The following is a 13,387-nucleotide window of genomic DNA, read 5'->3' as shown; positions in this document are numbered from 1 at the left end:
GGTATTTTGACTTTAGGAAGAATACAGCTTTTGTTACTAATACCCAGGGCTCGGGGTACCTGGAGCAGCAGGATGAACTGTGGGAACCTCTGGATGGGCCTGGTCATCAGGCTATAGAGCGTGACCCGGTCGGAGCTGGACTCCTGGCTTTGCTGCGGAGAGAGGCGGGTCCCACTCACCTCCCGGCAGCGTGACCTCGCCCCAGCGCTGCCCAGCCCACAGACGGCCTTCGGACCCAGCTAACGCCCCTGGAGGACCTGCACCCGAGTCTGCAGGCATTTCACCCACGGGCTTCAGGAACATCACACCTCCCGTCCCTCAGGTCACCTCCCGTCCCCTAAAATCCCCCTCGTATCCCCTCAGATCCCCCTCCCGTCCCCTAAAATCCCCCTTATCCCCTCAGATCCCCCTCCTGTCCCCTAAAATCCCCCTTATCCCCTCAGATCCCCCTCCCATCCCCTAAAATCCCCCTCTTATCCCCTCAGATCCACGTCCTGTCCACTAAAATTCCCCTCGTATCCCCAGATCCCCCTCCTGTCCCCTAAAATCCCCCTCTTATCCCCTCAGATCCCCCTCCTGTCCCCTAAAATCCCCCTCTTATCCCCTCAGATCCACGTCCTGTCCCCTAAAATCCCCCTCGTATCCCCTCAGATCTCCCTCCCGTCCCATAAAATCCCCCTTGTATCCCCTCAGATCCCCCTCCTGTCCCCTAAAATCCCCCTCGTATCCCCTCAGATCTCCCTCCCGTCCCATAAAATCCCCCTTGTATCCCCTCAGATCCACCTCCTGTCCCCTGAAATCCCCCTCGTATCCCCTCAGGTCCCCCTCCCGTCCCCTAAAATCCCCCTAGTATCCCCTCAGATCCCCCTCCTGTGCCTGAGGTGCCCTCACGTCCCCTGGTCCACAGAGCATCTGGCCGGTTTCTGAGCCGGAACCTCCGGCCGGCCGACTCCGTGTGCTAAGAGCTCTCTGACTGCTCGGCAGCCTCGTCCGTTTGTGAGTCTGTCTCAGTAACCTAAGGACCAAGCTCCTTCCTGAGGTTCTGCAGCCACGGGGGAGGCACAGGGATGGAGAACAGTCCACAGGTTCCCGAGCTGGAGCTGAAGGGCCGGGAGGCCGCCGAGCCAGCACCGCGGAGTCTCTGTGGCGACACCGCTCATCCTGCCCACGTGGGGCAGAACCCGGCTCTCAGCTGAGCTCTGGGCGGGGAGTCACGGGACTGTCCCCGATGTCGTGTTCCGGCCAAGCGGCCCCGGGAGAGGCTCCGGGAGAATCACCGTGTTTTCTTTCCCGAGAGAAAGACATCAGAGGACCTCAGCTCTGCAAAGCTGGGGTAGGTTTAATCTCCCAGAAACCCAGCCTGGCCACCCACCCTGTTCCTGCAGCGTGGGAGCCCACGTGAGATGAGAAAGGAGGGCGAGGGAGATATTTCGGCTCAACTAAAGCCTTGTGGTCGGCAAGAATGTCTCCCCGCATCGCTCACCGCAGGAGGCAGGAGTTTCCAAGAGTCCAATTCAGTAGCAGGAACAAACTTCGGTCTACGGTTTTACGAGGCAAAGTGAGCCTCACGGAAATGAGACCCGGTCCAGTGGACGGCCACAGTGTTTGAAGGGGAATTTAACTTGGTTCAACGTACAGTGAGCTCTCCTGTCACGTCTACGTCCCAGTCTGGGGCAGGGGGCCTGCTGCTGCTCAGATCTCACACGTCCACAGCCATCTGGGGTCCTGGGCATGCCTTCCCTGCCGGACGTCCCCGAGCAGGGGCCTCCCGCCTGACAGCAGCCGGCCCGGGCGCCTCCTCGTGGGCTGCTCAGGTTCTGACCCAGGGCCACAGGCAGCTCCATCCCTCCCAGCGCTACCTCTGGGGTCCAACATCCCGCCTCCGGGGCCAACCTTAACTTTCCACCTGTTCATGCCGCCAACCACACACTGTCAAGGGTGGGCACGTAAAGGTTATTTTTAAAAGCTATGTTACTGCCCAGCAGCGTGGCTCAGTAGTTGAGCATCGGCCTACGATCCAGGAGATCGAGGTTCAAGTCCCGGTCAGGGCACGTGCCCGGGCTGTGGGCTCGATCCCCAGTCGGGGGCCTGCAGGAGGCAGCCGGTCAGGGACTCTCCCCATTGATGTTTCTATGTCCCTCTTCTCCCTCTCCCTTCCTCTCTCTGAAATCAATAAAGACATATTAAAAAAATAATAAAAAAATAAAAATAAAAGCTATGTTACCCCTAAAAATTCACCTTCACTGTTTGCACTGATCCAATACCCAGGGTGCTGTTGGTGCCACAATCTTTACAAAGCATCACACTGCACACTCAGCGGCGAGGTTGTGTGAAGTTTTATCATCAAGTATTGCGACATGGGATCTGTTTTCAGAGATGTTAAAACCCAAAAGAGGGGGGCGGGAGAAAAAGCTTCTTACCTTTAGAAATTCCAGAAACGCGGGCTTCGTGGAGCAAGTTTTCTTGAGGACGGCCACGGCCGTGCTGAAGTTGTTCACATACTCGCTGTAGGCGTCCAGCACCATGGACTTGGAAAACTGGAACCAGAGACATGAAAGGTGTGAGCGACGCGGGGTCCACAGGGGTCCCGTCCCAGCTCAAATAATCGCAAACAGCCTCAGTCACTGGGATGTTTCACGAGATGAACTTCACGACGGGGCCGCCGCTCACTCACAGAGGCCACGAAGACGTCGCCGATCATCTCCACGGAGTCCCACTCGGCCACGCGGCTGGCCAGCGCCATCTGGAACAGGCGGTGGCACTGCAGGACCTCCCGGAGCCGGTGGAAGACCACCTTCAGCTTCCGGTCGCTCAGCACCCGCGGCTCCATCTCCGCCAGCGGCCGCTCGTACTGCTGGGGAGGGAGAAGACAGCGGGAAACGTGGAGAAACTGACTGCGTGAGTCACACTCACCCCAACACACACCACTGGTCTTATTTCCTAGATTAAAAGACATTTATTAACATGCTCCTATAGATGGGAACCGTCTCAGCAGCCTGAAGTGTTTTATTTTTCAGTGATTACATCAGATTTAAAGGTAGAGATGAAAGAGCCCTTGGTAACCAGGTTGGCTGTAAATGACAAGTAGGTCTCACCAGTCTGAACGGTGAGGGTCAGGACTGGCCTGCGGACATTCTCTGCACATACATTTGTCCAGACGAGCACCGGGCACCAGGCGCCTCAGTGGCAGGTCAGCGCCCTGTGCCCGAGGGGAGCAGCCTGTGTCCTGGGAGACGTGACAAGAATGCTCACTACTCACCACGCTGATTCGCTTGTGCCTGACTTTCTTCTGTAAAGAGTGTGTGTGTGTGTGTGAGGGGGGGGGAATCCCCACCAAAGGGTATTTTTTCCACTGATTTTTCTTAGAGTGGAGGGGAAGGGGCAGGTGGGGGGAGAGGGAGGGAGAGAGGCATCAATGTGAGAGAAACAGCGACCGGTTGCCTCCTGCACGCACCCCGACCAGGGCCAGAGACTGAGCCTGTAACCCAGGTACATTCCCTCGACCAGAATCAAACCCAAGACCCTTCGGTACACAGGCTGGTGCTCTTACCACTGAGCCACACTGGCCAGGGCTTTTCTGTAAATTTTTTATTGACATCACTGGACTTTGGGCCTCCATATACAGGCACAATATTTAAATTCTTTTGAAAATTCTGCAAAACTGAGTATTTTATGACTCATATATGTATAACAACAACATGTGTGTGGGAAGGTCAGTGAAGCGTGTGTACATTCCAGGGCAGGGTGCTCGGTACCTCCAGGATCCGCGTGAGGGCGTCCACGTAGTTCTTCTCACTGTCCACAATCGAACCCAGAATATATCTTCTGACCACCTGTTGGAATTTGAAAATACAACGATAAGAACTTCATACAGATAAATGTCACTTCTATTTGAGGCTCATTGGTAAAGAATTTTTTTGTTTTCAAGATAGTAGGTAAATGAAGCCTCCAAGGGCCTCTAAAACATTTTAAATGGTGTGTTAACCAACTAGCATTACGGGCACAAAGCATGCTTCTCCTGCTGCTACAGTTGTATCAATCTTTAAACCTCAAGTTATAAACTGTAGCAACAGCAGGACCCGTGGAACCACAGTACTGATAACAAATCGATTCATCCACTGAGGCAACAATAATGAGAGAAGTAACTACCTGTTATTTACGTGCCCAACACTGAATTACATGTTTTGTGTGTAAATAGCTCATCCTGACTCAAAGAAGCTATTGGCAGCACCTGTCTAATAAAATCACTGTTCCAAATTTACAGAAAAATTGTGGTCCTGGAAGGTGAGGACCACAATTTTTTTGCGACGATCTCTGACCAGGCAGAGATGCACCCTCGGGGTGGAGAACATGGTGAGCAAATTGCCAATGTCATTTCCAGGCACAGAGCTCACTGCAACCTGAGACACCGCGTTTTAAACACCGACACCGGTTTTTGGTCCAGGTTTCACCACTGAAGTTCATACGAGCACGAGCTTCTGGCCCTAAGATGCCTGCTAAAGTCAGTGAGGATACTGGGCTCTGCCATCGAGCCTAAACAGTTTGGCAGTTATTTTTGCCAGTAAGTGGGAAACAGAGCATAAAGTCACAATCAGGCTGGTTCTAACCCACAGGCACACACATGTGCCCACACACACTCACACGCCCAGCCCGCACCCCAGGCAAGGGCACACCCCTCGCAGAGGCCACGGCGCCACCTAGTGGCAGGAACAGCACCTCCCGCAGGAAGTGCCTCCAGTTAACAGCCAGAGCGACAGGGCTACAGACCGTTATTGACAAGGGAGCGGATTTTCCTTTACACAGAGGACTAATCAATTCACAAAATTAAGACCAAAATCAACCCTCTGAATACTTGAGGAAAGTGATATGCTTAAGAAAGGAGGGCTGTGTCTGGGATTAGAGCCCGAGCACGTGAGCCCATCAGCCCAGCCCAGCACCCGCGCCCCGCGTCACCCTGGCTGGGTCACAACCCAGTCCCGGCACAGACCATCCCTTGGAATGGGAGTTAGACCCCAGGGCTGAGCCACCTCCCAACCTGGCAGAGGGTCAAATCTAGGCCACCATTCAGATCCCAGACATTACCTCAAGTCTTGAAGGGAGACTATTTGGGGTCTAATCTAGGAATTATATTTATTTTTCTAAAGTCCTGAGATAATCCTAATGTATTGGATCCAAGGAACTGGAATTGGTATAAGACAATTTAATAAAAATGCAGAAATAAAACCAATGAAGTCTCCCACACACGTTACACACCCGCACACGGTCTCTGTAAAACCATCCCATCATTACGAACCAGGGTAAGTAACTCCCACAGAATGTAAGTCCCCACATTTCTCAGAGTTACACTGGGAGTGACACTCAAAATATTTAAGGACCAGCCCAGCCGGGCGTGGCTCAGCGGTTGAGCATCGACCTAGGATCCAGGCGATCGGGGTTCAATTCCCAGTCAGGGCACATGCCCGGGTTGCGGGCTCGATCAATGACTCTGTTATCATTGATGTTTCTGTCTCTCTCTCTCCCTCTCCTGTCCTCTCTCTGAAATCAATAAAGATATATTTTTTTAAAAAAAAAAATCAAAATATTTAAGGACCAGAACGTCTGAACCCAGAGTCCTGCCTCTTACCAGGGTCCCGTGGGCCTCTGCGGTGCTAACCCTTTACCTGCCGGACCAGGAGGCCAGGGGAGGAGCCGGTGGCCGGGAGCAGGGATGGCAGGTGTGGAAACATTCAGACACCAAATGGCAGCTAAACTGCACCGGTAACTGGCACCCAAGGACCTGCCCAGCATCCTACCTGGTGCTGAGAGAGGCCTTCGGGCATCGGGGTGAAGACAGCCTCCGGGTGCCTGCAGTCCACGTCGATGAACAAGTTCTGCTCCTCTTCGAGACCAGGCCTGTGATCTGCAAAGAGTTGAGACGCATGGGTGTGACGGGGCAGTGTCTCCCGACATCGCAGCGGTGAAATCAGCTGGCAGTCGGGGCTCGGGCACCTCTCCCAGGTCTCCGCGTTCACTCCCACCAGCGACGACCGAGGAGAAACGTCCGCACCCCGAGACACCCCTCCCACGAGAGCAGTGCTTGTGGTTTTTAAATTTTTCAGTCCTTGAAATTTGACTTCAAAGGGCAGAGGTGTCATTTGAATGCCTGGACGGTAAACTAGAAATTATTTCCATTTTAATCTATAAAATATCACAACCAACCCTGGCCAGGTGGCTCAGTTGGTCGAGTGTGGTCCTTACACTAAAGGGTCGCGGGTTCGATTCCTGGACCAGGTGCGTGAGGGAGGCAACTGATCAGTGTTTCTCACATCGAAGTTCCTCTCTCTCCCTCTTCCTTCCTCTCTCTAAAATAAAAAAAAACGTATCCTTGGGTGAGGATTAAAAATAGTAAGTAAAAATCAAATCAAATCTCACAACCAGAAACAAGGAGTGGTGGCGGAAAGGAACTGAGAGCCAGGGACACTTGGGGGACTTCCCGGGCTTCCTGACCATCTGCCTGCCCCTCCACAGGCCTGAAAAAAGCACAAGTCCCCAAATCAGAAAGTTTAGGCCAAAACTAGGTTCTTCTTTACAAACTTAGAGCTAAATAAACTAACGATTCCACAAAACAGCTGGAACCAGAAAATAATGGACGTGGGCCCGTGTCCCAGCCCTGCACCCTGGGCCCTGCCCACAGGGCGCCCCTCCCTGGGCACCAGGTCCCTGGAGACTGTGGGGGGGGGGGGGCGACGGGAGGGAGAACAGCGGGTGAAGGCCCCTTGGGGTGGGAGGATGGGAGCACTGCCGCCCAGGGCTCCGAGCGGACAACAATGAGAGGTAAGTCCGCTCCCTGAGAGTTCACGCCACTTTCTGCCGCTGGGAGCGTGCCCGTGAGCAGGTCCCCACTGCTCAGAGCCCGGCCCTCAGCTCACAAAGCCCCCGCCGGAGGCTGGCACAGGCAGAGTGGGGGCCTGCTCAGGGTTCGGGAACTGCCCGCCAGCTTCGTGGCGGCACAGCGGGGCCACCTGCGCGGGACTGCGAGCCGCACACCTTGAGAAATGAAGGACTTGGTCCTGATGAAGCAGCGTCCTCGCTTCACGGCGGCCTTGGTCTTCTCCAGCCCGTCCCGGGTGCCCTCCTTGGCAGCCTTCATGAGCTTCTGCATCTGGGAAAGGCGAGAGCGTGAGGAGGGGGCATTCGGTACAAATCCATCGGCCGCGTTTCATTTGTTTTAAAAGGATACTGTCGAGGAGTCTGGTCTTGAAAAGGCGCCTGGAACTGGCTGTTGGACTGGGGAGCACTTTCCTGGCTGGTGTGAGTCATGTGTGTGGTTTGGGGCTGTTCTGGGGGGATTTTTTTTTTTAAAAAAAAGGGAAAAACAAACTTTACCTACAGACCCCTTCTTTGACATGGTTACAAAACTTCCTGCAACATTTAAAATTCAGTCTTACTTTTATTAGAATTACTGACAAACACAGACGGCTTTGCAGACCTGGCAGGTGGAGATGCAGAAGCCCACAGGTGGTAAATGGCACATCCTGGGAAAGGGCAGACCTGACCAGACACCTGCCCTGCCCAGCAGCCCTGGACGCCCCAGTGTCCACCTGAGGAGCATGGAGCCAAGTCGGGGCTCACAGGGCCCCCACCGCACGGAGCACCTGCACCCATTCGAATGGCAAGAAGGAACTAAGTGACTGGAGACAGAGGGACAGGCAGGGACAACCGAGGGCAGGACCAGAGCCATCTCCACTCCTCTGCAGACACAGTCACACAGACCACGCCCCTGACCTGCACTTCAATGACCGGTTTCCTCAAGCCAGAGTCCCAGGCTGGCCATCAAAAGCATTTGATTCTTTAAAGGTTCAATGTCTGAGGTGCTGGCCATTGGGAACCAGTGTTTCTTCCAGAGATGGCCTCGTAGGAGACAATCCAGTCCCTTCAGGGAGACCTCTCCAACCTTGGCCACCCCCATCTGAGCAGAGAGGTTCTGGTACCTCCGCTGGCTCCCCTGCTGGCTCTTTCCTCCCGGCTCCGCCTGACCTCCTGCCGGCACCCAGGATGGGACCGAGGGCCCCCGCTGTGCACTGTGCAGGGTGTTGCCCACCAATGGCCCTGCTGCTGGTCCAGCAGCCTGAGTGCGGAGCAGCTGGCATTTCGCATCCGCCAGGGCTGCAGCTGTGCCTGCGGGTTCGGGTTCGGGTTCGGGTGTGGGTGTGAGCAGTTTGCTCCCGCTGCCCCCCGGGGAGCAGCGTCCAGGTGATGTCACACACTGTAGCTCCAGCCCTTTATTTCCCTGTACCTAAGGAACTTCCCAAAAATGTCCACCAAGACCATGCTCAACTCACTGAAACCAAACCACGTCAGCTCCCAGTGAGACCCACCCAGTTCCGTCAGCACAGGACCACCCTGTGCAACCTCATCAACACTGCAGCCACCCAGGCTCCGTGGATCCCGCATCCCTCCAACCCAAACCATGCCATCCTGCGGCCTCCCTTCTCCACGGCCCTGCCATTGCCTCCCCAACCCCAGACCCATGTTCTCTCTTCCCCCAGACCTGGCAGCTACGCCTCCTCTCGTCCTAGGCCCACAGTCTGAGGCTCACCCCAGGTGAAGGGGCCAAGACGCTGGGCCCAGGGACTGAAGGAGGGCACAGAGCAGCCAAGAGGACAAGAAGCCGCTCCGTGTCTGGCCAGAGGAGGGCGTTGCCAGCTGGCCCTCAAGCACTTGCCCACATCGCTCAGGCTGCCCACGCACCCACATCCCTTGGCCCTGCCACTTCCGACCATCCACCTGCCCCAGGCTGCTCACAGGAGCTGGTCTCCTCCACATGCTCCCGATGGCTGCACTCTGGGCTGCCTGGAAAACCCAGGGGACCCCGGATTAGCCTAGGGATGGACCCTCTGCCCAGATATTGACCCTGAACTGAGCAAAACACACTGACTCGGGGGCTCTGCTCCTGCCCCAGCGCCCGGAGCACAGACACTCTGGCACAGAGCAGCAGCAGGTGTTTCTACACAAATGTCTACTGCCAGGTAGGCGCCACTCGACACACAGGCGCAGGTCGTGGGACATGAGAAGGGAAGACCCAAGTGAAGGAAGCTTCAGTGACAGTGGCCTAAGGAACAGTGTGGAACGGGTCATTGGGGAGAAAAAGGGACATCTGTAACATTTTAAACAATAATAAAATTAAAAACAAAAACAAAAAAACACATTGCAAGGAACTGGCCATCACCACATCCAAACCCAGCAGTTCTCACATTTCCGGTCTCGGGACCCCTTTCTGCTCATGAAAATGATGGGGACCCCAGCGAGTCACCGTTACCTGGGTTTTATTTATCTGTATTTACTGCATGGTGAGTTAAAATGGAGAAAAATTTTGAATATTTTTAATTAATATTCATTGAAAAGTAATAATAAACCTATTATGTTATCCTAGCTAACACATTTAGGAAAAATTATTGTATTTTCCAAAGCAAAAAAAAAACAGGTGGCCTTCTGTGCATGTTAAGCACCCTCCCCGCGTCTGGGCTACGACGGCTGGATCTGCCTCCGACCGGCTGTGATGTCACAGAGGAGGAGCCTCCGGAAAGGCCTCTGCCCGTGAGAGAGGACAGGAGGAAAGGCAAACGACAGCGGGAGTGACAGGAACCTGCCGCGAGCAGCTGGGTGGGGCCCCGAAGGCCCTAGGCCGACTCCGAGAACCAGGTTCTAGTGAGTGTGGCCGAGCGGAGCCCGTGTCTGGGCCTTGGACACGCTTGGTCGACACAGCGGGGGAGGGACCCACGCTACCTGCAGCTCCTGCTTCTGCTTTAGCTGCTGAATCTCTACCGCGCCCACTGTGCTGGCCACCAACGCCCTCATCTTTGCCTCATAGTGCGCCTTTAACTGGGCCAGGTCACGGGACAGCTGAGCACAGAGAGACACAATCTTTTCACAAAATGCACTTTTGGTACTTCAGACAATCTCACACTGAAAGGGCTTGGGGAGCCTCTGGCAAGTGGCTGCGGGCTCCCGGGAGCCGCACAACCGTGCACACGAGCCCCCTTTCTATCCCAACTCTCGGAAATAAACACCAGTGAGTAAAACAGCATCAAGACAGACGCAACTTGCCCGGCCGGGCGTGGCTCAGCGGTTGAGCGTCGACCTAGGATCCAGGCAATCAAGGTTCGATTCCCGGTCAGGGCACATGCCCGGGTTGTGGGCTCGATCAATGACTCTCTCATCATTGATGTTTCTCTCTCTCTCCCTCTCCTGTCCTCTCCCTGAAGTCAATAAAGATATATTTAAAAAAAAAAAAAAAAAAGATAGCCGCAACTTTAGGTGAGCCAGACAGGAGACTTTTCTATGCCAAACAAATGCAAATGCACAAAAAACCTGTGTCCAATCATTCCTTCCATTCTGATAAAATTTAAATGATCAAATATGTAAAATGTGCATGAAATTACTCCCGTGTGTCATCACCAGAGCAAAAGGAACTTGAACTCGGGGCTGCACTGAGAGTGTCACAATTGGGGGCAGCCAAAGGGGCCTGTAAGCCTCCGCACGTACACAACCTCCTCCCCGGCTGGGGGGCAGAAGTGAAATCTCATCGTGTGACCACAATGTGCGTCCAAGGCATGGAGACCAGGCCCCGCTCCTCGGGTGAATGTTCCCCACGTCCACCGCGACAGGGACACAGGAAGTGGTGCTTGATGAAAACGTGAGGCGGTTCCTGAGTTGACTCTCCAAGAACTTGGTGTTAGTTTGTAGTTTTTACAAGCTGAACTCTTCAACTAGGAAACCGGTGCTCCTGTGGCCTCTCCATCCTGAACACCGTTTCCCACCCCATCCCAGGATGTTGCCGTGGCAACGAGCTCCTGGTCAGCTTGTGCTGGACTCACTCTGGTTTCTAGCGGGGAAGCTGCTGCACCAGCCGACATGCTCACTGGTCATTGCCGGTGGGTTGTCCGGGGACAGGGTCCATTTGGACGGCCCACAGACTCCTCAGGGGCCCAACCCCGACCCAGCCTGGTTTGTGCTATAATCAACCAGGCTGGAGACAAAATTTAAGGGTGTTTTGTCCACTCTTCTAACACTGAATACTCCATCCTGCTGAAACTGGACGCCAAAGCATTACTTTCAAATCTCAGTTTAAACCCAGGGTGCTGGGCTTGGCTGTACTGAGTCAAGTACGACTGTAGCCTCACTCCCTGGCTGAGGCTCAGCTGTGACGATCCTGGTGGCGGAAGAGATCGATCTAAGTTCCTGGGAGAGGCCTGAGTGACACTGAGCAGTCGGGATGTCCCCACAGGTGGCGGACTGTGCTTGAGGCTCATGAACCAAGTTTGCAGAACAGGAGATGCTAAGCAACCGTAAGAACCTATAAGCCACAGGCACCCGGAGGCTACCGCCAAGAGTATGTGGGTCTGGTTCCTGGGTGGGCAGGTGACGTTTAGTTACCAATTCTGTCCTGATGAGGAGGCATCAGGTCACAGGCTGCGTCTGTCACCACAGAGAGGTCACAGGCTGCATCTGTCACCACAGAGAGGTCACAGGCTGCATCTGTCACCACAGAGAGGTCACAGGCTGCATCTGTCACCACAGAGAGGTCACAGGCTGCATCTGCCCCGCCGTCAGGTCACGAGCTGCATCTCAACCTCCCCGGAAGGTGCACGAGTGCACTGACCTTACTGCAGACATCAGTACAAACCGCCCCTTCTGAAAACAGCCAAAACCCCCACAAGAGCATACGTGGCACAGCCAGTCACCACGAAACCTGGGACCCCTCTCGGCTGATCGGCCTCAGCCACGCACAGCCCAGTTCCAGAATCCACGCTCCAACTTCTGGTCCCCATGGGACCTGGGGGTCAGTCACCCACACCCTCCCTTCAGGCGTCGCCGCGGGGCAGGTCGGGGCTTCTGTCCTTCACGTCACCTGTTGCGTGTCCTGTTCCATAGCTTCCCGCTCATGGTGGGAACCTGAAGTTCTCACCACCCCAAAGGACAGCCGGCCGCTCACGTCTGGGCAGACCTGACGCCAGCGCCAGTGTGCAGAGCGGGTTACATGCACACAACACACGTGACTCAGAGAACGGCCACTTACTTCCTCACAATACTCAGGAGAGAAGCTTTCCTGGGACCTCGGGGCGACTTGGTAACAATTTAATCCCCGCCCCCGCCCTGGCGCCGCGACGTGAAACACGGGGCGCCGGCTCTGCTACTTGCCTCAGGCTACGTACCAGCATCTTCAAAACGCTTATGAAACGTGACCTGCGCCGACATCACACCTGATGGCCCTGGCTCTGCGTCTGCGGCGGCCGGTCACTCACCTGCTTCCTGTGGCTGCTGCGCAGGAAGGACCGGGGGACCCCATTCCTGCTCTCGGGGTCGCTCTGCTCTTCGTAACTTTCAAACTCACTGGAACTCCATCCGTACTCCATGGAGCTGTTTCCACCTTCATCTCCGTTCTCAACGTCATCGTAAATCATCTCATCTGATGCACAAAGGCCAGAGAGAGGTCAGGAGCGTGACCTCTCAGTGCCCATCCTTTCCTGCTTGTCTGTCATTTCACCACATGGCGGGGGGAGCCTCGCAGAAAAGCGGGGGGCAGGGCAGCCTCAGGCCTGCCCCCTGGAAGGATGTTAGGTGGGACCTGGGGACTTGGAGGTGAGACCTAGGGCTTCACAGAGACGCTGTAACACCCACAGAGCATGGGTGTCACACACAGGGCCACGGGGAGTGCGTACACGGGGAGCATTTTCACACCCGCGGGAGAGACTGCCAAGCTGAGTCTCCCAACGCTCAATTCAGACAAAATCGAACCTGGTTCAGAGTCTGAATTCTCTCTCGGGACGTCATCATAAATGGCTTCTTCTGGATCTGGAAAGAAAGGAGGGGAAATTTTTAAAAATGACCAAGACCAGTGAGTGCGACTCCCACGTGACGGGGCCGTGGTCTCCTGCGGCGCTCGCCTGCGAGGCCAGTGACGGCCCCTCCCAAGCCCGAGCCTCACTCTCAGGGCAGGGCCCTCTCTCCACTCTATGTGGACCTGCTGTGAAATAGCCCCAACAGGAGCCTGATGGTTCCTGGTCAGTTCATTCCACTATTTTATGCTCAGTTGCATGTCTCCATGTGGCTCTTTTACAAACATTAAGTTTATGAAGTTAATGTGCCCTGACAGAGGAAAACACCAGGTGGCTTGCAGAGTGTCAGAAATAACGGGGTGGCTCGGGTGCTGCTCTGTGACGAGACACTACGAATACGCCGATGACGCAATGTCCCTGCCCCTGGACGCGAAAGGCAGCCGCGTGCAGGCCCAGCGATGGCGGACTTTCAGGACAATTTCTCAAACGGTGTTATGTGGAACATTCGTTTCCTTAAATGAAAGTGGGAGGGTCCTCCGTGGGCAAAACCCTCGAGTACGCTGCACCGG

The 13,387-nt window shown here is 55.0% G+C and overlaps 1 protein-coding gene across 1 annotated transcript in view; it reads right to left on the bottom strand.

Moving 5' to 3' along the window:
* The window catches only part of ARHGEF10 (Rho guanine nucleotide exchange factor 10), a 51,459-nt gene that overhangs the window by 23,046 nt on the left and 15,026 nt on the right, over positions 1 to 13,387 (bottom strand). The window contains exons 7-14 of the mRNA XM_081128411.1: positions 12,778 to 12,834; positions 12,285 to 12,448; positions 7,027 to 7,141; positions 5,793 to 5,899; positions 3,756 to 3,833; positions 2,675 to 2,854; positions 2,421 to 2,537; positions 60 to 152 (exon numbers count right to left, since the gene is read on the bottom strand). Coding sequence (XP_080984537.1) covers positions 60 to 152; positions 2,421 to 2,537; positions 2,675 to 2,854; positions 3,756 to 3,833; positions 5,793 to 5,899; positions 7,027 to 7,141; positions 12,285 to 12,448; positions 12,778 to 12,834 — 911 coding nt within the window. The remainder of the gene's footprint in view (positions 1 to 59; positions 153 to 2,420; positions 2,538 to 2,674; positions 2,855 to 3,755; positions 3,834 to 5,792; positions 5,900 to 7,026; positions 7,142 to 12,284; positions 12,449 to 12,777; positions 12,835 to 13,387) is intronic.

Source organism: Miniopterus schreibersii (assembly GCF_964146895.1).
Source record: "Miniopterus schreibersii genome assembly, chromosome: 2".
In the NCBI taxonomy this organism is placed as follows: domain Eukaryota; kingdom Metazoa; phylum Chordata; class Mammalia; order Chiroptera; family Miniopteridae; genus Miniopterus; species Miniopterus schreibersii.
Note: the sequence above shows the minus strand (reverse complement) of the source record. Positions and strands in the feature narration are given on the sequence as shown.